Here is a 22,048-nt window from a genome sequence, read left to right as displayed (position 1 = left end):
GACTATGCCACATTGTTACGTTGATTCACAGGAAGTTCCTCCCTGTTTATGGGGAGGACACAGCGGATCGCAGCAGTATCCAGCGGTAGTTGCAGAGGTTTAAAGAAGGTGATTTCTCTGTACTGGACAATCCACAATGCGGTAGACCAGGGCTTCACAACATACGTGCTCGCGGAGCAAGCTGTGAGTAGCAAGGCGCGGGCACGGAGCAGCGCGAGCACGCTACCCCCACTACCGGACAAGAGCGGAGAGTGGGGAGAGTCACGTGGGGTACACAACAGCTGCCGCCAGTCGATGTAAATCCGCGGCCACCTGCAGGGATATCACTCACGAATTATTACTGCGACAAATGAAACAAATAAAGGAGAATGTACACGTGCCACATAATTTGCTTAGTGTATGCCTCTACCATCTGCAGATACTGAAACTAAAGAATTCCACGACAATCCTATATTTTCAACACTTTCTTCAACACTACTTAAAATATCACCTCCGGTTGTAGTGTTCTTCATGGCTACTACATCGAGGAGCTCCTCCCTCACCTGAAGATCTCTATTAACACCTCTAATAAATATGGCAAGCTGCGCTGTTCCAGTGATATCAACACTTTCGTCCAGAGCTAGAGAATACGCCATAAAATCTTTACAGATATTTGCAAGCTGGCTCTGGACGTCGTCTGCCATGTCCTGTATGCGACGCATAATGGTCATGTTAGATAATGGCACAATCCGAAACTGTTCAACTTGAGACGGACACAAATGTTCCGCTGCAACTACCAAACATTCCTTTATTAAATCGCCATCAGTTAAGGGGCGCAGGTATTTTGCTAAAAGCAAAGCAATTTTGTAACCCACTCTGAGAGCTGCCTCGGTTGATTTTTCTTCGTCGTCCAGATCTTCTTCGGATAGCTTCCTTTTAAGTTTAATAACTTCCTGTGCACGATTGGTCAATCACATTTTCCATGTCCGTAGTCTTTTGCATGGTACGACATATAATGTCGCTGCAAATTAAATTTCGTAAAAGAATTCAGCGTTTTGTGACATACTAAACATTTTGCAACACCATCTTTTTCTGTAAACAGATACAATTCCCCCCAATGGGGGTTGAACTGCGAAAGCATGGTTGGGGTTACACAACGGCGACTTCACGATTCTTAACCAGCGAAGTGACTGTTAAGAGCTGATCGTAGTACTTTAAACGTTACACAGTCGGCGCGAATTCAATAGGCACGCTGCGGCCCTATTCAAACGTGCGCGTGCATTTCCCCTCCCTCCCCACCCTCCCTACTCCGCGACCTTGCAGCTGCTCGCGAGCACGTGCCTGAGCAGACGCGAGTACTCGCGCTCAAAACCGGCCAGTTGTTAAGCCCTGCGGTAGACCATCGACGGCAGTGAATGATTTGAATAAAGGAGACAATTGATCAAATTAACCAAAATGACAAGATGTGTGACGACATGACAGCTTGCTTTTTGTCATTGGGTAGTGTGGTATCACTGGTACAGTAACTAGGGTACAGAAAAATCTGTGCAAGTTGGGTGCCTAGATTATTGACAAGAGAAATGAAAACAATGAGGAAGAATGTGTGCGAGGGTCTCATGAAGACCTTTACTGAGGAGTGTAAACAGTGTTTTGATGGCATCATTACCCAGGATGAAATATGGTTGGTTTTGTCTGAAACTGAGAGCAAAACCCAATCCATGGAGTGGTGTCATCTGGGTTCCGATCGGAAGAAGACTTCCACGAAGAACAGCAGGCTGAAATGTGACGGCCTCCTTCTTCTGGGATCAGAGTGGTGTCATATTCATTGACTTTTTGGAACCTGGCCCCACAATTAGCCGGGACCGTTACTGTTTGTCATTGGACAAGCTGCAACGTGCCATCAAGACCCAAAGCTTCAGGGTCAGCTCATCAGACTACACCATGACAATGCCAAACCCCATACAGCCCTTATGATACAGGAGAAAATCAGGAAAATGGGTTGGAAAATTGTTCCTCATCCTCCCTACAGTCCAGACTTGGCTCCGTCAGATTTTTATTTCTTTGGTTGTCTGAAGGCCCACCTGTGCAGTGAAACATTTGATAGTGAGAAAGACCTTATTTCCTGTGCCAAGTGATGGTGTAAACTTCAATCCCCAGAATTTTACCAAAGGGCATTTACATCATGGAAAGAACAGTGGGCCCAATGTGTCACAGCTGATGTAGGCTACATTGAGTCAGCTCAACGTATAGCTAAATGTTCCAAGTGTGTTCACAAAAAATTTCATTCTCCTCCTGCAAAAAATTAAAAAAAAAATTAGAGACAACTGAGCAAAACTTTTTGAACACCCTTTGTACATCAACTAATGGCACTAACTGTACATCTATCTGCATAAAAAATGGCTCTGAGCACTATGGGACTTAACATCTGTAGTCATCAGTCCCCTAGAACTTAGAACTACTTAAACCTAACTAACCTAAGGACATCACACACATTCATGCCCGAGGCAGGATTCGAACCTGCGACCATAGCAGTCGCTCTATCTGCATATTTTAAAGCATTAACCAATGTATTACCCCAACCTTTAGTTATTACCACTGCTTTGGAAAATTTCCTCATCGAATCACTCTTCCCATTCTCTTCTCCTCTCTTTCCCTGACTCTCCCTCTGCCTCCAGCCTTTCAGCCCTATCACTGAATCCCAGCCAAAATTGTTATTCATGTATAATTTTACCACTGTAGTCAGCATAATTATTGTACTTAATGTTTGCAACATATCACTGATTATATAAACAAGTATGAAACTTAAGCTATATAAACTTGACAGAATCATATTTATATACAACCTGAAATATTTATCCCAATGCATGTATTCAACACCTGAAAACAAAGATCTCCAAAATCCTTTAAAACTTATTCTGTATTAAGGTTATGATGTATATTCTTTGTACTTTGCGATAATGTTTCTCTTTTGCTACATGATACTTGCACCTAATAGTTTCCAGACACTATCTTTGTTTACAAAATACGACAGTATACATGTGATGTGTTATGACAATGAAAGGAACATGTAACCACTAAATGTATTCTATTTTACTTATTTTATTTGTGTAGTAAGATATACGTTTAGTTTTTTGTCAAAAAAGAACCCTAAAACCATGTTCTAAATGTGTTTTCTTTCTCCACAAGACAGTGCCACAAGTTCTTCCAGAAACTGTAACACAACGCGCACATACGTCATACTAACAAATGTAAATCCACCTGATGATGGAGGTTCAAAACCTTTGAAACATGTTATGGAGATAAATATATAGTGACTGGTAACAATGAACTCCTTGTCTCATTTGATGTCAAATATTTCTGGCCGACATTCATCTCCTACTGTGGAGACTTCCTCACAGGCAATGTAGAAGTACGTAGTTGATATTCTACAATAAAGTGCTTTAAAATGTGAATCAATGTACTACAGCACAATTCCCAAAAAATGATGTCTTTTACATAATATTTCTTTATTCCTCAATTACAATAAACAGTGTCTGGAACGTAATATCTGTCACACAAATACACTGTTATTTACACAAGTGTCGAGTGGGCCACATATGGTGTGCTTCTGCCACACACTGCAGCTGAGGCACCATCTATTAACACAGTGGCTCAAGATGTCATTGTCACAGTGTTAAGTAAACCACAAGCCATAATGACAACATGTCAATACACATTGTTAATTTAAACAGAATGTTAATATTTCGACATGGTTCAGCGCATCATAATAGAAACAGGAGACTCTTGAAGAATGCTGGCTCTGTAGCCACAGAAAAAAACAGTTAATGATATATTAAGCTCTGGAAAGTTCAGAATGGAATAACAACAATATTGGAAAGGATGGATTGCTACTCACCACATGCAGGAGGCAGTGAGTCACAGACAGGCACAGTGATAAACACTGCTAAATATTTAAGCATTTGGCCAAAAGGCCTTCTTTGTTAGTAGAAGGCGCGTGCACAGAAGCACGCGCACACAGAAGCACAACACACACACGGTCACTGACTATGTCACAGTGGCTGGAGGCAGTGCTCATGTGTGTGCAAGTTGTGAAGAATGTGTGTGTGTGTGTGTGTGTGTGTGTGTGTGTGTGTGTGTGTGTGTGCGCGCGCGCGCACGTGCATGTGTGCGCACTTTCTATTTCCGAAGAAGACCTTTTGTCAAAAAGTTAAAATGTTTAGTACGAGGTGCATTCAAGTTCTAAGGCCTCCGATTTTTTTTCTAATTAACTACTCACCCGAAATCGATGAAACTGGCGTTACTTCTCGACGTAATCGCCCTGCAGACGTACACATTTTCTTTAGGAGTCTGTTTTGACCACTGGAAAATCGCTGAGGCAATAGCAGCAAGGCTGGTGAATGTGCGGCCACGGAGAGTGTCTTTCATTGTTGGAAAAAGCCAAAAGTCACTAGGAGCCAGGTCAGGTGAGTAGGGAGCATGAGGAATCACTTCAAAGTTGTTATCACGAAGTAACTGTTGCGTAACGTTAGCTCGATGTGCGGGTGCGTTGTCTTGGTGAAACAGTACACGCGCAGCCCTTCCCGGACGTTTTTGTTGCAGTGCAGGAAGGAATTTGTTCTTCAAAACATTTTCGTAGGATGCACCTGTTACCGTAGTGCCCTTTGGAACGCAATGGGTAAGGATTACACCCTCGCTGTCCCAGAACATGGACACCATCATTTTTTCAGCACTGGCGGTTACCCAAAATTTTTTTGGTGGCGGTGAATCTGTGTGCTTCCATTGAGCTGATTGGCGCTTTGTTTCTGGATTGAAAAATGGCATCCACGTCTCATCCATTGTCACAACCGACGAAAAGAAAGTCCCATTCATACTGTCGTTGCGCGTCAACATTGCTTGGCAACATGCCACACGGGCAGCCATGTGGTCGTCCGTCAGCATTCGTGGCACCCACCTGGATGACACTTTTCGCATTTCCAGGTCGTCATGCAGGATTGTGTGCACAGAACCCACAGAAATGCCAACTCTGGAGGCGATCTGTTCAACAGTCATTCGGCGATCCACCAAAACAATTCTCTCCACTTTCTCGATCATGTCATCAGACCGGCTTGTGCGAGCCCGAGGTTGTTTCGGTTTTTGTCACACGATGTTCTGCCTTCATTAAACTGTCGCACCCACGAATGCACTTTCGACACATCCATAACTCCATCACCACATGTCTCCTTCAACTGTCGATGAATTTCAATTGGTTTCACACCACGCAATTTCAGAAAACGAATGATTGCACGCTGTTCAAGTAAGGAAAACGTCGCCATTTTAAGTATTTAAAACAGTTCTCATTCTCGCGGCTGGCGGTAAAATTCCATCTGCCGTACGGTGCTGCCATCTCTGGGACGTATTGACAATGAACGCGGCCTCATTTTAAAACAATGCGCATGTTTCTATCTCTTTCCAGTCCGGAGAAAAAAAATCGGAGGCCTTAGAACTTGAATGCACCTCGTAATCTTTTCACTGTACCTGTCTGTAACTCAACACCCCCTTCATGATGTGTTGACTTAACTTTGTTGATATGAGGATGAAAGTGCTAAAACTTTTTTTTTTTTTAATTACCACAATACTGTCAAAATAAAAACCGAACAGAACATTAAACTTAGGCATATCAACCAGTAGTATTTGATCTAGGAAATATGAATCTGGAATCATATTGAGAATGAAGTGTTTTTGTCATTTGAAATGGATGCAACCTAAGTGAATTCCTACCCAGTACTTGGAAAGGAATGTGATATGAGGAAGACTAGTTGGGTGCCCAAGAAAGAAGTGACTGGACCAAATTAAAGGAAACCTCAAAAGGAAGCAAGAGATGTGGGTAACTGTGGTGATGGAGAAGCACTTCCTGATGGTAGTGGTGGTGGTGGCGCATCTAGTAGTAGTAGTAGTAGTAGTAGTAGTAGTCGTAGCAATAGTCGTAGCAGTAGTAGTAGTAGTAGTAGTTGTTGTTGTTGTTGTAGTAGTTGTTTTTAGTTCAAAGAATGGTTTGATGTAGCTTTCCAAACTAGTCTTTCCTATTATCATTATCTGCATCTATTCTTCACAAGCCACATTATGACACATGGCAGAGGGTACATTGTGTACCACGGAAGTGTGAAAACTTAGCTTCCAGAAACAAAGAACTTCCAGCTGGGTAACAAGTACTTGATGAGTATCTGATCAGTTGATTCCATCTTTGAAAGAACAGTGGATTCAAGAGAAATGTTTTACAAGCAGTATTTTCTCATTTTTGCTGATTTTTTCACTGTTCACAGGAAATTATTGTCACTGGACGATTGTAAGGAAATGTACAGCAACTTAAATAGCGTTTGCAACTGGTAGCTGCTCTAAATATGGCTAAATGCTACATAAGGTGCATAAAACATAGAACAAGATAAATCTGATTATATGATTACTGAGTGGCCAATTTCTGAAGCTTGTCACATCAGTTTAATATCTTCAGCTAAAACAGCAATTCAATTAAAAAAAAAAAAGGCGGTAAAATTATCTTCAATCCAAATGTTTGTTTGAAGACTGGCGTTACTAGACTTGGCACCTACAAATGGAGACTGTGGTATGCCCTTTCATTCTGCTGACTTTCAAACTGACTCACCCAGTCAGTTACAGCCACAGTTTGACTGGGACTCTGCATCATGGTGCAACCCCGTATTTTTCACATAGAGAAATCATAGCCAGGTGTGAAAGAATTGACAAGATATACAAAAATTTCTAGGACTGACTAGCATTTGAAAACAAGACCTTTGAAAATGAAGTCTTACATGTATCCATAATGAATGGAACACTTTGATTTTAATAACAACATCCTGTAGTGTCTGCACTTGGATCATACAATCATCTTGACACAATGTTTCAGTGCTCCGTCTGAACAGGTGAGAGAGCTGTTCGCAAAATTTTGCCACAACTGACTACAGCCATTAACAGTGGCCCTTTTATACATCACAGAGAACCAAGAACACCTGTGAGAGGAATCTTTGGTGTTGGCCTGTAACACAAACGCAAGTGGTACAAGCTGATAGAAGCAATGAAACCTTATAGATTATGTGCCTCTACCACCCGAGTCCAAGACTGTTCTTTGTGATGTAAGACAAAACACGATTCCACATTTACATTAGGATAGGCCTTTTAACCATTTACAATATTATCCATGCCAATTTCAGTCTACAACAGTACTTTAAGACAAAGTCCTAGTAGTAACACAGGGCAGCAACTATCTGTGTCTCTGAGTTAGACATTGCTCTGTCACTGCGGATTCCTCATGTTGTAGTAACAGTGTGGCAGTGATCAACACATCTGTCATGAAAGTGCCTACAGCTGTAACATCCAGTTGTCTGCAAGTAAACCAAATGTGCTCCCATAATAGAGCAAAACTAGCACACTTCTTAACCCTTTCCACTCCAATGGCGAGTGGCACTTCACATTGAGAATTTTGTTTTCCACTTCAATGTCGAGCCAAATGAGATTTTTTGTAGCTCTTACATGCTCCATTCTCAAATGGATCAATGCAGCAAAGTACTGTCAGCTAGGGAAACCTGTGTTAACTCTATGTCGAGCTATAGCAACTGTGTTGCAAGAAAAGTTGTAATTATCATGTTCAAGGTAGTAGGCGTGAAATGGCTAGTTCTTTGTACACAGTTCTTCCTCAGGAAGAGATTGTACAGCTTTTAGAGGACACACTAAGTGAAAATGAGAATGACAAAGATTTGTGGCAATGACAGTGACTATTTGAAAACAGTTCAAATGAAATGATGATGATAATGATCCACCCTGATGAGTGCTTCAAAAAATATCACACATTGAAAAGTTTTACATTTTATAATGCTTATGTAAATATATTTGGAAGAAAATGCACTTTTGTTTTAATGTATACCCGAACTGTTGGTCAGTGACCTCACTGTTTACAAAAAGAAACTTGAGCAATCCTTTATGATGCGCTCGCCACCCAGCAGCAGCGAAATAAACAAGAGTGCACAGACACACCCTGTGTCTGCATTAAGGTGTGCAATGGGATAACACTATTGACCATTTTGGTATTACTATAATCAAAAAATCTTGCACATTTAGATATATTATCTTCATTATGGCATCTCAGGAAAAAATTGAAGACACTCAGCAGTTTCCCCTTATCCTTATGAAGTTTATCCAACTTCCATAGAAGTTCAACCATCTCTTCCCTGAACATTGCACAATGAGCCTACTGAATGAATAAAATGGAAGATGTGCTTCAAAAACTTCAACCTTTTGCTGCCATTCTGCTGAGATTACCCAGTTAAAAATTCTCAAAGATTAGTATAGTACTACTGCCTACAGGGAGTAATTTCGATGCCCCACCTGCAATTTGCAAAGTATCTAGAGTCTGTTCTTAACATTCACATCAGAAAATGGTTTTTTACCCAGAGATTGAAGTCCTTTACAACTCGGTCTCTCACATTTGCTTGTGAACTTCCATTTATTGTCTCTTTTTACCCTGGTTCCTCTTGAAGAGTCCATGATCTGAATCAGTGAAAAACTAAATATAGAAATGACACTTTGCCATCATGTGCTGGTGTCAACTTATTCATTATTCAGAGCTAAGTATTTTGAACAAACTGACAAGAGTGGCTACGAGAAATCCATTATCCTCCACAGTCAGCATTTTATTTTGGAATATTTTGAAGACAGGATGCTGAGGACAGTTTTTTTAAAACCCTACCATTTCTGGAGGAACACTGGTGATACATTTAAGTATGGTGTGGCCTCATGGACTAGAGACTCTCAACCGATTCCCTCCGCCACACACCGTCAGGTGGCTTGCGGAGTATGGATGTAGATGTAGATTATCGTAATAGCATTCATTCACACCAAAATCATGTTCGCAATAGAAGTCTAAAGGAATGGAAGGCTTTCATTTCTGGGCGTTCTGGTCTACTGGAAGCATGCTTGGATGCTGGGGCACAGTGTTTATAAAGCAATGAGTTGTCATCCACTTTATCAATTCACGGAAGTCCTGAAGATGTTGGTTAGGAGGGTACACACCACCTCAGAAGCAAAAATACTGAGAAATGGACTAGAACATCTTAAGCTTTTGTCTGAATAGAATTGCTACACTAACAGACAGAGCTGTTGCAATTTTAAGTTAGGACCTTCACCAGAATCAGATATGTAGATTGGTTTCTTTCTTTCTGTATGCTGGTAGCACATCCTCAAAGATAGGAAGGACTGGAAAAACTGCAATATCAAAAGTGTGCTTCGTACACCAGCCGAGATTAGAGTTCTCCTTGGCTCAGTTCAAGATGATCTAGAGCTGAGGAAATCTCGTGTTCACACAATCCCTTAACATTGTGGGAAACATATACTGGCCAGGCGGTTCACACTACTGACAACAGATGTGTTGAGTACCATCGCCATAAACAGCTACTGTAACCTGAGAAATCTACAGTGGCAGAGAACATTCTATCTGAGGTACACAGATAGTTGCTCCTGCATCTGACTATTGGGACTGTATCTTGAAGTAGTAGATTTAAATTAGAGTGGCAGATCAATACAGACAAGGCTATCCTTTAAGTAGAATGTGGAATCCTGTATCAAAAGATACAATGGCCTTTGACTCTGGTGGCAGAGCACATATTCTGTAGTGAATCATCACTTCTCCCAGCTTTTACCACTGGTGCTCTGTAGTACCTCCACTTTGTGTTACAGACCAACACCAACCATCTCTGTTGCAACTGCTGCTGTTTCTCTGTGGGTATACAGAAGTGACACCATTCATCGTGGGAATCAGTTCTGGTGAGATTTAGTAAACAGCATTCAAACCTCAGAATAGTGGCCAAATGGAACAATAAAGACACTGCCAAGATCACTGTATAATCCAGCTGCAACAATAGGAAGGTTTATGTAAGTATGCTTTGATCTGTTGGTTGGGTTCTGGAAAAGTGTGTTCCATCTGTAAAGAAACCTGTGTACAACACAACAATGTCACCCATATTACAATAGCAAAGTGTTTGTGAAGCATGATATCAAACATTGAAAAACTTTAAGGATCCACTGCTCAGATTGTAAGAAGTTGGTATAGGGTAATAACAAAGCATAACAGACATTCAGGAACCAAAATGGGGAAACTATGGAAGTAAGGTAACATTGTTCGTATGAAACTCCATTAGATAAATTTCAAAATACAATATTTGAGGATGACTGCGCAACAATTCTGCTGCTTCCAATACACAGCATAGGAAGAATGAGAGAAGAAAAAAAGAAAAATTAGGATGCACTGCTCAGTCATTTTTCCTCCGCTTCAAATACCAATGGAGTAAGGCAAGTTATTAACGTCTTGGTATTTAGTACTCTCCACCCATATATTGATAGCAGTCTGCGTGGCATACATCTAGATACAGGTCAAATTAACAGCCAAATGCGCCTTCCTTCTGTACATTTCTTCCCTGGAGGTCTCTCCCTATATTCTGTGATCACATTGTGTTTCTCTCTCACCCCAACCCACACCCACAAAAATTCCACTTCCCTACCACCCATATCAGGCAAAATTGATACTTGCTCCAGGCAGGCTGGAGTGTTTTAAAAAAAGCTTGAGGGAGTACAGTGGAGCTACAAGTAAATGGCAAAATGAATGGGGTCACAACATCGGTGGTGAGTGGGAACTGAGTATTTAAGTCAGATGGGAGGCTCTAGATGGCTGAAGTGGTAAAGGCAACCATTCGGGAGAAGTGAAGAATCCAGATTAGATTAGATTAGATTAATACTAGTTCCATGGATCATGAATACGATATTTCGTAATGATGTGGAACGAGTCAAATTTTCCAATACATGACATAATTAAGTTAATTTAACAACACACTTAAGTTAATATAACAACTTTTTTATTTTTTTGTGTTTTTTATTTATTTATTTATTTTTTATTTTATTTTATTTTTTTTTTAACCGAGTACTAGTCCGGACACAAATTCTCAAGTACAACTGTTGAATTATCTTAATGCGCATAGCAGCCAAGTCACATATTAATTCTATATAACATGTCTATGATGTTTTTATAAGTCATTTTCTGCAGCACATTATTTAAGTCTAGAACTTTTGAAATAGACCAACTGATTGTGCTGTTCATATAGGAGGTAAAACATGTGATTTCTCCACTCAGGAACACACTATGGCCACTAATTACTGCTCAAAACATGCAATTCAATGGATACTTTCATTTAATTTGTGAAATACACCACATATCCTGGACACAATAATGGCAGCTCCGCACTCTCTGAGTACTCTCAACTCTCCCAAGAATACCAGTATATTTTTCTTGTCCGAGAACTACAACGAGCAGCTCTTGAAAGACAGAGGTTGCCATTTAGACAAGAGATCTTAATTTGCAGTGCGTAACTACCTTATATCCTGCCCCACACTTTGACACTGCTGAGAAGCTGGAACTCTGTACTGTTTACATGACACGTATTACTCGCAAAAGCTCCCAAAAGTGAAGAACTCTCACATGTATTCATAGATTGAATACACCCAAAGTTGTTAGTGAGGATTATTTTATCCTTGGAGAATTTAATCCAAAAGGGTCATTAATCCACACAGTAGAGCAGGATGTCCCCTTGGAAAATACAATGGCTGTAGTTCCAACTTTCAGCCGGTCACAGCACCAATAGAGCACGACCATGTCGGCTAATTTTACAAAGCCAGAGCAGTAAATTACTCATACTGTTACTGCTGAACCGCTGAACCTATTGAAAAATAGAAACTTCCTGGAAGATTAAAACTGGGTGCCGGACTGGGATTCCAACTTGGGACGACTGCCTTTTGTGGATCCACTGACTGAGCTGTCCGAGCATGACTCACGACCCACCCTCAGCTTAATTTCCACCAGTGCCTCATTTAATACTTTCCAAACTTCATGGAAGTTCTCCTGTATACCTTGGGAAACTAATATTCCTGGAAGAACAAATACTCCAGAGAAAAGGTTTAGCGATAACAGTGGGGGGAGTGCTTCCAGAATGAATATTCCCTCTGCAGCAGAGAATGGGCTGATTTATAACTCCATGACAGATTAAAACTGTGCGCCAGGCCATGACACAAACCTGGGAAGGTAAATGATGAGGTACTGGCAGAAGTAAAGCTTGTTGTGAGTTGTGCTTCAATAGCTCAGTCAGTGGAGCACTTATCCACAAAATGCAAAGGTCCAGGTTTGATCCCCAGTCTGGAACAGAGTTTTAATCTGCCAGTTTCAAATAACTGCAGACTCTGCTGCAGAGTGAATTCATATGAAAAAGCTGCTGCCCATCTACAGGAACCATATGTTGGTCTGGCTTCTCCATACATATCCTTCCAATGTATGTCCATCTCCAATACAGCTGTGTGTATCTTGGAAGTGCACAATCTTTAATGAGGCACACGAGCCACCTCAAATCAGGAAGGCTAACACTTCATGAGGGGAAAAGGGATGGGATGGGGATGGTAGGGTAGGGTAGGGGAAAGGGGGAGGGTTGTTGCTGCTGTCATGTAAAATGCTGTAAACATTCTCAACCATAGCTCATTAAGGGCAAATACAAAATTTCAAAATAACATAATATGTCTGTATGGTGAAGAAATAAAATTAAGGACTGAATCAGATTTCATGTAACTTGTTTGAAGCTTCTTATTTACTACTATAAATCATATTCTACCATTTATTAATATTTTGAAAAGAACTGCTACTTGCTAATGACGAAAACATCTGACATTTTACCTTTTGCAATAAAGCATAAATTGATGATGTGAACAAAAATCTGAACTTGTGTTTGATTACAAACATTAGTATGCATTTTTATGCATATCTGACCTTACAATAACTAATTCAACACTGTAGGATTATTTCTGATATCATTATCATTTTCACACACGTGATGGTTTCTGTGCCTGAGGACACCTGTTTGCAAATAAAACACCTATTGTATTTATAACATAAACTCCTTTGATTATTTAACAGTTGTGGATGACTGCTTGCTGAAAAATTTTTTAAAAAAGCCTTGAAATAAATCTGTGGTATGAGTACACTCACATTCCTTTTTCCTAAGGTGACGTATCCCCAGACTTAGAAAGTGCCATTAGTGGATCATCGAATACTACAGTTTTCTCCTTCTTCCTTCCACCAGGTCCTTCTGCTGGCATTCCTTGCGTCTTATTTGGAACTACACTCGTCGTGCCAAAGAGTTCATCTGAGAAATAACAATACATCACAGTAATTCCATGGAAATTCATTTAAGTGCAAATTAATTGCATATAAAAATGTAACATTATATATGTTTTATCACAATAAAATAAAAAAGAAGAGAACCCAGAGAAGATATGAGTTTCATGGCTGACGGACAGTCAGGATGTTAGATAATAAAGCTTTAACTCAATTGAACAAGGATGGGTCATGGAATTGGCTGTCGCTTTCAGAAAAACACTTCATTTATTTACCTGAAGCAAGTCAGGGGAACTGTAGACATTACAATCAAGATGCTGAGACGGTAATTTGAATTTTGCACTTTCTAAACACAGGTCTAGTTCCTGCACTGACTGTGGACAGCAAATTATCTTACCTAAATTAAAGTAATAATGCCAGGAAACCAGAGAGCAAAGTGACTGATCCTTTTTAACAGAAAAATGAGCAGCTATAAAGTAAAATTGGACAATTTCGGGTAACAGAAATTCCAGGATGAAAAGTAATACATATCAAGAGCAGAGATCACATTTCATCAAACAGATGAGCTGCAGGGTATTGTGCTGCCATGGAAAAACAACAGAAAATGCTTAGCTCTGGGATAAAGTGCTTCATCAGTGTGTCGACACACACCCACAGCACCTGTTTCAACTGACTCGCTGTCAACTGATCAGATCCTCTTCTATTTAGTAAATTGGCATCAATCCCTTTGTTCACATGATTTATTAAGGTTTATAATCCCCTCTTGAATGAAAATAAAAATGCTGTCTTTACAGAGACCAATTTATAAGTAATTCTGATATTTAGTAGTTAATCTCAAAATGACTTAATTGTGTCTTTCCTGGCACTGAGTCTGCTTCTGGCATAATGCAACTATCCATTTAATAAACATGACCTTCTACAATGATTATGTATCAACATATCTTTGGTACATGTGTTGTTCATTTGTTCTCCGAGTATAAACAGCCATATAAAACTCCGTTTATTAGAAATATTCAGACATGTAAGATTATTATTTTAATTAAGGATGTCCAACAGCATAGTTATCATACCATACTAAGCTAATTTAAAACAAATTTGTGAAAAAAATTTCGAAATGGATCACCTATCCAAACTTTCTCACTATCAAAACATATGAAATTTTATGTGCCTTACCCACCTTACATGCGTACACATGTAGTCTCATAAAATATTTAACAAAGCTCTTTAACAGATGTGCACAACTATGTGAACGTTGGTAAAACGTGATGCAAAAACATTCTGTAAATACACTCAAATATCCTTTGCCTGACACAGTTTTACAACACATGTTACACATATCCCACTGTCATAAGATGTAAAGAATAGATCCCAAGATAAGCTGAGGTGGTGCATGCTGCCTTCCATACAACACATCTTGTTAAAATAAGCTGTAACAAGTGGTATTCTGTTAGGTTCATAGGCCAATGGTAATCACACCAGATGAGGAACTATGGCAGTGGGCCATGTCCTGTTTTTAATCTCATGATGTCCACTTCTTTCCACTGGCATGAGTAGCAACCACATCTAAATGTACATGGCATTCTGCAAATCACACTCAAGTGCCCGGCAGAGAGCAATGTTGTTGTCGCTGCGCGCGCGCGCCCACACACACACACACACACACACACACACACACACACACACACACACACACAAGCCACATGTTCACAGGACCTTTTTCCTACCATTTTCAGTCAGGAGTTCATCCCCACTCTTTGTTGGCTTTATTAATGTTCACCCTGTATAGATCCCCCATTCACATTAACAATCTCTTAATTGTCCTCAGTTCTCTTCAGATACACTGTAAAATATTCAGTTAGCTCCATTGAGCAGTATGTAGTTTTTATGAAGAAAATACATTCATATTAATAGAAAAAGAGGACTGTATTCTTTACAAATCAGTTTCAAGAATAGATCAGAATTGAAATCACATTTATATACGAATCTACGAATTCACTGCCTTCCCCCTAAACTGACTGAACTAGCTCGTGGAAGAAAGTTCAAGAGGAAGAAACACTGTAAGTCTCTTTTGGCTGCTCTAGCATCATGCTACAGTACTATGGTGTGGGGATTTCAATGTGTATCAGAGCTGCAGACATGCACCTGGAAACAAACAATAAATTAATCAAAAAACTTTATTTTTTGTGGTGATAATTAAAATTGTATGGCTACTTCTTGTACGTTTTGTAATATTTCACAGTGGGACCTGGGGACAAAATGGGACCTGGGGACAAAACGGTTCCAGTTAAGTTTCATCTAGTTACCGTAAGACTTTTCTGAAAGCCACATGTATGATTTTCATGGTTTGTGCCTTGTTCTGAAAGTGGTGTCTTGTTGGAAGACTGACTGGCAGCTGAGGGATGCTGCCTAGTTCCAAGGACACGAGGTGATTGAACTGGGAGACTTGAAGGCCTTCCCATTATGAACAAACAGGCCTGTGTTGAGCTGCAGCCTCCTTGGTAACTCAGGGAAACAGAGGAACCCCTGGTGGCATTCTCAGTAGTTTTCTCTGCAGAATCCAGTGTAAGACACTAGTGAACTGGCCACAAACAAGTGGGAGGTGTCAGAACAGGAGAGAGCATGAGAATGTCGCCTGAATTCCCATGCTCCATGCCAGCCATTGGCCACGGACATTTCAAAGAAAGACCAGAAAAATTGGTATCCTGAATGTTGAAAGTAAAGGGTAACAGATTTAGCATGGAACATGGATTAAGGATAAACAGAGCAATGATGAAGGTGATGAGGAGTAGTACAAAGGAGAATACTAACATTTTAAATATCAAAATTGGTACTACAGAGTAATGGAAGAAGTGACAGTGTTCACCTATCTGGAATATTCCTTACTTTGAGGTAATCCACTGCCTGGCAGAAAAACTCCCAATGGAATTGGTTGCTGGAGGATAAATCACCAACCATTTCCCCACCAAGCAGTGCACATGAGGGCTGAGGTGTGTACTGAGAATCTACAGTGGTCAATAATCCTGCTGCAATGCTGTATGGGCACCGATATAGGGAACATATGGTTACATTACACATGCATTGATAAAACCCCTTGTTGGCTGGTGGCAAGACGAAGAAGGCAAGGGATGGTATGCATTGTGTATAGGATTTGCGACCCTTTTTCTAGCACCATCACTACTATGGCCATCCTTTTTCAGCAGACTGAATTATTAACCAAGGTGTGGCAGAAACTATAAAATGTATCTTCTGAAGATACATACCCAAAGCTCTTATCACTGATAAGAGTTGTTTCTCCTCACATTTCCTGTAGTAGTAGCTGGTAGTGGCTGTCTCATTATCCACAAGCATCTGAGGTAGCGAGGGACGCAAGCTGAGAGCGTGCCTCAGATCGGCCAGTACGGTGCACTCCACAAGAACATGTGCTATCACCAGTAGACTACCACAACTGCAGTGAGGAAGAGCCTCCCAACTCAGAAGAAACTTGTGGGTGAGTCTTATGTAGCCAATGCATAGTTGGGACAACATAATGGCTTCTTTCTTAGAGGCCTGGAGAGATGTACACCACACCTTAGTGGACCCCTTAATCACTTGTAACTTGATTTGGGTCATAGTAGCCTGCCATTCCAATTATCAGTGCCTCAAAATATTGAGTCAAAGTTGTAATCTTAAATCTGGGCCCGGTATTCTGGCCCCAGTATTCCGACATCAAGATGATCTCCTCCAGTGGCATCTTTAGCAAGATGGTCAGCTAGTTCATTTCCTAGAATGCCTATGTGGCTCAGTGTCCAGATGAAGGTCACGTCTTTCTGGAGCTGCAGAGGTCAACCAATAGGTCCTGGATGTTGGTGACCAAAATATTTGAGACAGTACAAGGATATGCCTTTTAAGCAACACCTGAAGTCACTAGACCAGAAAGTTCATCATGGGAAAGGATCTGATTTACCGCAAACCCTGAGATATGGCAACCAACTCTGCAGTGTATACACTGCAGGCACTCAGTATAGAGTCCTTCTTGTCCCCCCTTACATGTGCAAAAGCGTAACCAACTCTGCCGTTGACTTTCAATTCATCTGTGTAGATGAATACTGAGTTAGAATAATTGTGGATGATCAAACGAAACTGGTGTTGGGTAAGATCAGCAATCTTCTTGGGCCGACAAAAAAAGTAAATCTATATCACAGGACCAGGGGAGCGGAGGTGTTGAAGGTCCTTCAATAAAGTACCAAGTCAGATCCCAGCATATCTACCCAGTTTTCAGTGGTGCACAAACAGTTTGAACAGTTGGTTATGGCAGAATTGAGTGACGTGGGTGAGTATTCATCTAGCAGATAGTGACAGCATAATTAGCCAAAAGCTGCTGTCATCTAACCCGCAGCGGTGGTACACCATACAGAAGTCCTCTGTTGCCAAGTGCATGCCAGTGTGGTAAACAGGGTTCAGCAAGTTCAGTATGGATCGTGCTGCCGACACATAGGCAACATATCCATTCCATTGTAACACCTCAGAAGAACTGCATTCTAAACTCCCACAAACAGTTACTAAGAAAACGGAGAGAATTTAGTTTCTTCATACAAGCTGCCTTGAGCTGGCGGACACGTGGAAGCCAAGTTAGCTTCTTGTCAAATAAAATACATAAGAATTGAAAAGTTTCAATGATTCCAAGTAATTGATCACCAAGATAAATTTCTGGATGTGGATGCACAGTCTGGAGTCGGCAAAAATGCACAACTTGTGATTTTGAATGAGAAAGTTGATAGCCGTGATTCAAAGTCCAGTCATGTACTCTCGAGACAGTCCCCTGAAACTTGCGCTCAGTGGTGCACAGTGATACAGAGGTATACTACAGTCAAAGATCATCCACATACAGTGACAGAGAGACTGTGGAGAGGACACTGTATTTATGACACCACTGATGGCAACAGCGAATAACATTACGCTCTGAACCAACCCCAGATGTACTCCTGTTTCCTATACATATTGGTTGCTGAGAGTTGAATCTATCTGGATCTGAAATAGTGTGAGAAATAAGAAATTCTGGATAAAAATGGGTAAACTGCCCCTGAAACCCCTTTCACTCAGTGTAGACTGAATATGATGTCGTCCGGTGGTATCGTATAACTGCTGCCGGTCAAAGAACACAGCAATTAGTACACAAAAGCTTTGTGTACTGCAGATTTCAGATAAACCAGGTGATCTGTGGTGGACCAGAAAGCCCAAAAGCCACTTTGGAATCATGGTATATGCTCTCCACTTCAAGGCACCAACAAAGATGGCAGCTGACCGCTCACTTGAGTAGCTTACACAGCCCATTTGTCAGAAAGATTGGCCGGTAGTTAGTTTAATTATGTGGGGCCTGTCCCAGTTGCAGGGCAGGAATAAATACCTTCCCACCATTGAGAGAGAAATTATTCTTTCTGCCATATACGATTAACAATTTCGAGGATATGTTTCATGCTCTTGGCACAAAGACGTTTGAGCATTTCGTTATGTATTTTGTCGGTTCCAGGGGCTGTATCTCAACACACTGCCAAAGCAATTCAGAGCTGCCATTCAGTAAAAGGGGCACTGTATAACAGAAAACCATGTGCACAGAAGGATAGCAGGCGGTACTCAGTAAAGTGTTTCTGGGTCATGAAATGAGGATGGTAACTACTACAAGTGGACACTTCAGCGAAGTGAGCCGCAAAACAGTTGGCATGTACTGCAGGATCAGTGCAGATTTTACTGCTTACAAGTATGCCAAGTACCCCATGGGTGCTGGATGGCTGCAAATGTGTTTGAGTTTAGTCTATACTTGGGATGATGGGGTTTAGATTGGTTTGTTTAAAAGAGGGGGGGAAGGGGCCAAACTACGAGGTCATCGGTCCCTTGTTCCTAATAAAACAATGCCACAAGTGTGAGAATAAAATGGACGAGACATGTAACACAAAATGGGAAGAAAGGAAAAACCACAAGAACGAAGGAAAGGCAACAAACCCGAAAAGGAACAAAAGAGGACATGAAAACAACTGAGATGCTAGAAACAGAAGAGAGCAAAACAACAAAGCAGATTATAGTGGCTGGCCGACCACGAGAATAAAATGGAGAAGCCAGCCACTCTGCAACACATTAAAACTTCCACCCTAAAAGCACTAGGTTGGAGGACACAGAGGGACAAAGGACATGCGCTAAAACCTACATAGAAATATAAAACCCAGCCTCACGGATAAAACTGTAACTAAAGCTGCTGTTGAGGCATTGTCACCCAACACTGAAGGTAGGGAGCTGGGAAAGTTAAAAGACCGCCGAAGAGTGGCTAAAAGTGGGGAGTCCAGCAAGAGGTGGACAACTGTCATTTCGGAGTCACAGCGACACAGAGGTGTGTCCTCGTGACAGAGTAGGTGACCATGCGTTAACCACGTATGGCCTACGCGAAGGCAGTAGAGGACAACAGATTCCCTGCGAGAGGACCACATGGAAGACTTCCACACATTCATCGCCTCCTTAATGATACGCAATTTGTTGTGCGTACTGTTATGCCATTCTGTCCTCCAAACCCTGCAAACCCTGTGGTGTAAGACAGAACGCAGGGCAACTTTGGAGATCCCCATCTCCAGAAGCAGTTTCCGCATTGCCTGTTTGGCCAGCCTGTTGGCAAGTTTGTTGCCTGTGATTTTGACGTGCCCAGGGGTCCACACAAACACCACTGAACGACGGGACCATTCCAGGGCATAGATGGACTCCTGGACGGATGCTACCAGACGATGGCAGGGGAGCACTGGTCAATAGCTTTTAGGCTGTAGAATGAGTCAGTACACAGCAGAAATCATGTGCCAGCACATGAGCGGATGAGCTCAAGAGCACGAGATATGGCCGCCAGCTCTGCAGTGAAAACACTGCAGCCATCTGGCAAGGAGTGCTGTTCAATATGTCCTCCACGAACATACACAAAGCCTATGTGACCATCAGCCATCGAGCCATCGGTGTAAATCACTTCAGAGCCCCAGAACACATCAAAAATAGAGATGAAGTGACAGCGGAGAGCCGCAGGCTTAATGGAGTCCTTAGGGCCACGTGAAAGGATCAGGAAGCTGCGGCTGTGGTGTACACCATGGAGGCATACCTGATCGGACTGCAAGTAGAGGTGATAAAGGGAAGGACTCCAGTTCGGAGAGAAGGGACCGCACGCAAACATCAATCATCAGGCCCGACCTGGGCCGCTGATGCGGGAGATGAGGAAGCCAAGTCAATTGAGTGTCGAAAACACTAAGTGTCCTAAGAATCGATATATCTCCATTACAATGAGTGGATCATCTGGGTCTGGATGAACGGTTCGATGCAACAGAAGTGCGTGACACATGACTTTGCAGATGAAAACTGGAAGCCGTGGGCTGGAGACCACGACTGCACATTGCGGATGGCTCCCTGTAGGCGACTCTCAGCCACACCAGTACTGTAGCAGCAATACGAAATGCAGAAGTCGTCTGCATACAGAGAAGGTGAGACGGAGGGACCGACAGCTGCTGCTAGACCATTAATGGCCACTAAAAATAGAGAGGCGCTCAATACAGAGCCCTGCGGGTCTCCATTCTCCTGGATATGGAAGGAACTATGGGAGGCACCAACTTGGACACAGAAAGTACGCTGCGACAGGAAGTTTCGAAAAGAAATGGGAGCAGACCCCGGAGACCCCACTCATACAATGTGGCAAGGATATGATGACACCAGGTCGTGTCGTATGCTTTACGCAAGTCAAAAACTACGGCAACCAGGTGCTGCCATCTGGAAATGGCTGTTCAGATGGCAGACTCAATGGACACAAGATTATCAGTGGTAGAGCGACCTTGGCGGAAGCCGCCCTGACATGGAGCCAGCAGGCCACGTGACTCCAGGATCCGACCCAACCCAAACGACAACATACTCTACATTCCAGCAGCTTACAAAGAACATTGGTGAGGCTGATGGGCTGATAACTATCCACATCAAGCAGGGTTTTACCAGGTTTGAGCACCAGAATGATGATGCTCTCCCGCCATTCCAATGGAAAAACGCCATCACACCAGATCCGGTTGAAAACGACAAGGAGGCGTCGGTTGTAGTCAGATGAGAGATGTTTAATCATCTGGCTGTGGATCCGATCAGGCCCAGGAGCTGTATCGAGGCAATGTGAAAGGACACTAAGGAGCTCCCACTCTGTAAATGGGGCGTTATAGGATCCACTGTGGCGTGCTGTTCGAGAGTGCGAAAAGCTGGGGGGTAATTCTCCGACGTAGAGGCTCGAGCAAAGTGCTCAGCAATCGCGTTTGCATCGTTAGATAACATGCCATTTATGGTAACACCAGGAACACCTGTCAGGGTCTGGTACCCAAAAGGACGTGTGATCTTTGCCCCGACGTGGGAAGGTGACGTATGACACATAACAGTCAAGATGTATCTCTCCCAACACTCCTGCTTCTGTCGTTTGATAAGTTGGCAAACACGGGCACAGAGCCGTTTAAAGGCTACGAGGTGCTCCAGGGAAGGGTGCCGCTTATGCCATTGTAGAGCTCGCTGACGTTCCTTAATTGCTTCAGCGACTTCTGGTGACCACCAAGGGAGTGCCTTATGCCTCGGGCACCCTAAAGAGCGAGGGGTCGCGTTTTCTGCCGCAGAAACAATTGTTGTGGTCACCTGCTCAACCATCACATCGATGTTACTGTGTGTGGGAGATTCAACGGTGACAGCAGAGGTGAAAGTTTCCCAGTCGGTCTTGTTTAAAGCCCATCTGGGCAGGTGTCCATGGGCCTGACGTCAGGGTAGTGACAGGAATATGGGGAAGTGGTCACTACCACACAGGTCATCATGTGCTCTCCAGTGGATAGATGGGAGAAGTCCTAGGCTGCAAATTGATAAATCAAT

The 22,048-nt window shown here is 42.1% G+C and overlaps 1 protein-coding gene across 1 annotated transcript in view; it reads right to left on the bottom strand.

Annotated features, from left to right (window-relative positions):
* The window catches only part of LOC126203691 (WASH complex subunit 2), a 194,312-nt gene that overhangs the window by 5,471 nt on the left and 166,793 nt on the right, over positions 1-22,048 (bottom strand). Inside the window, exon 16 of the mRNA XM_049938060.1 lies at positions 13,043-13,199. Coding sequence (XP_049794017.1) covers positions 13,054-13,199 — 146 coding nt within the window. The 3' untranslated portion in view covers positions 13,043-13,053. The remainder of the gene's footprint in view (positions 1-13,042; positions 13,200-22,048) is intronic.

Source organism: Schistocerca nitens, chromosome 9 (genome assembly GCF_023898315.1).
Source record: "Schistocerca nitens isolate TAMUIC-IGC-003100 chromosome 9, iqSchNite1.1, whole genome shotgun sequence".
Taxonomy (NCBI): domain Eukaryota; kingdom Metazoa; phylum Arthropoda; class Insecta; order Orthoptera; family Acrididae; genus Schistocerca; species Schistocerca nitens.
The sequence above is the reverse complement of the archived record's forward strand: the minus strand, read 5'-3'. Positions and strand labels throughout refer to the sequence as shown.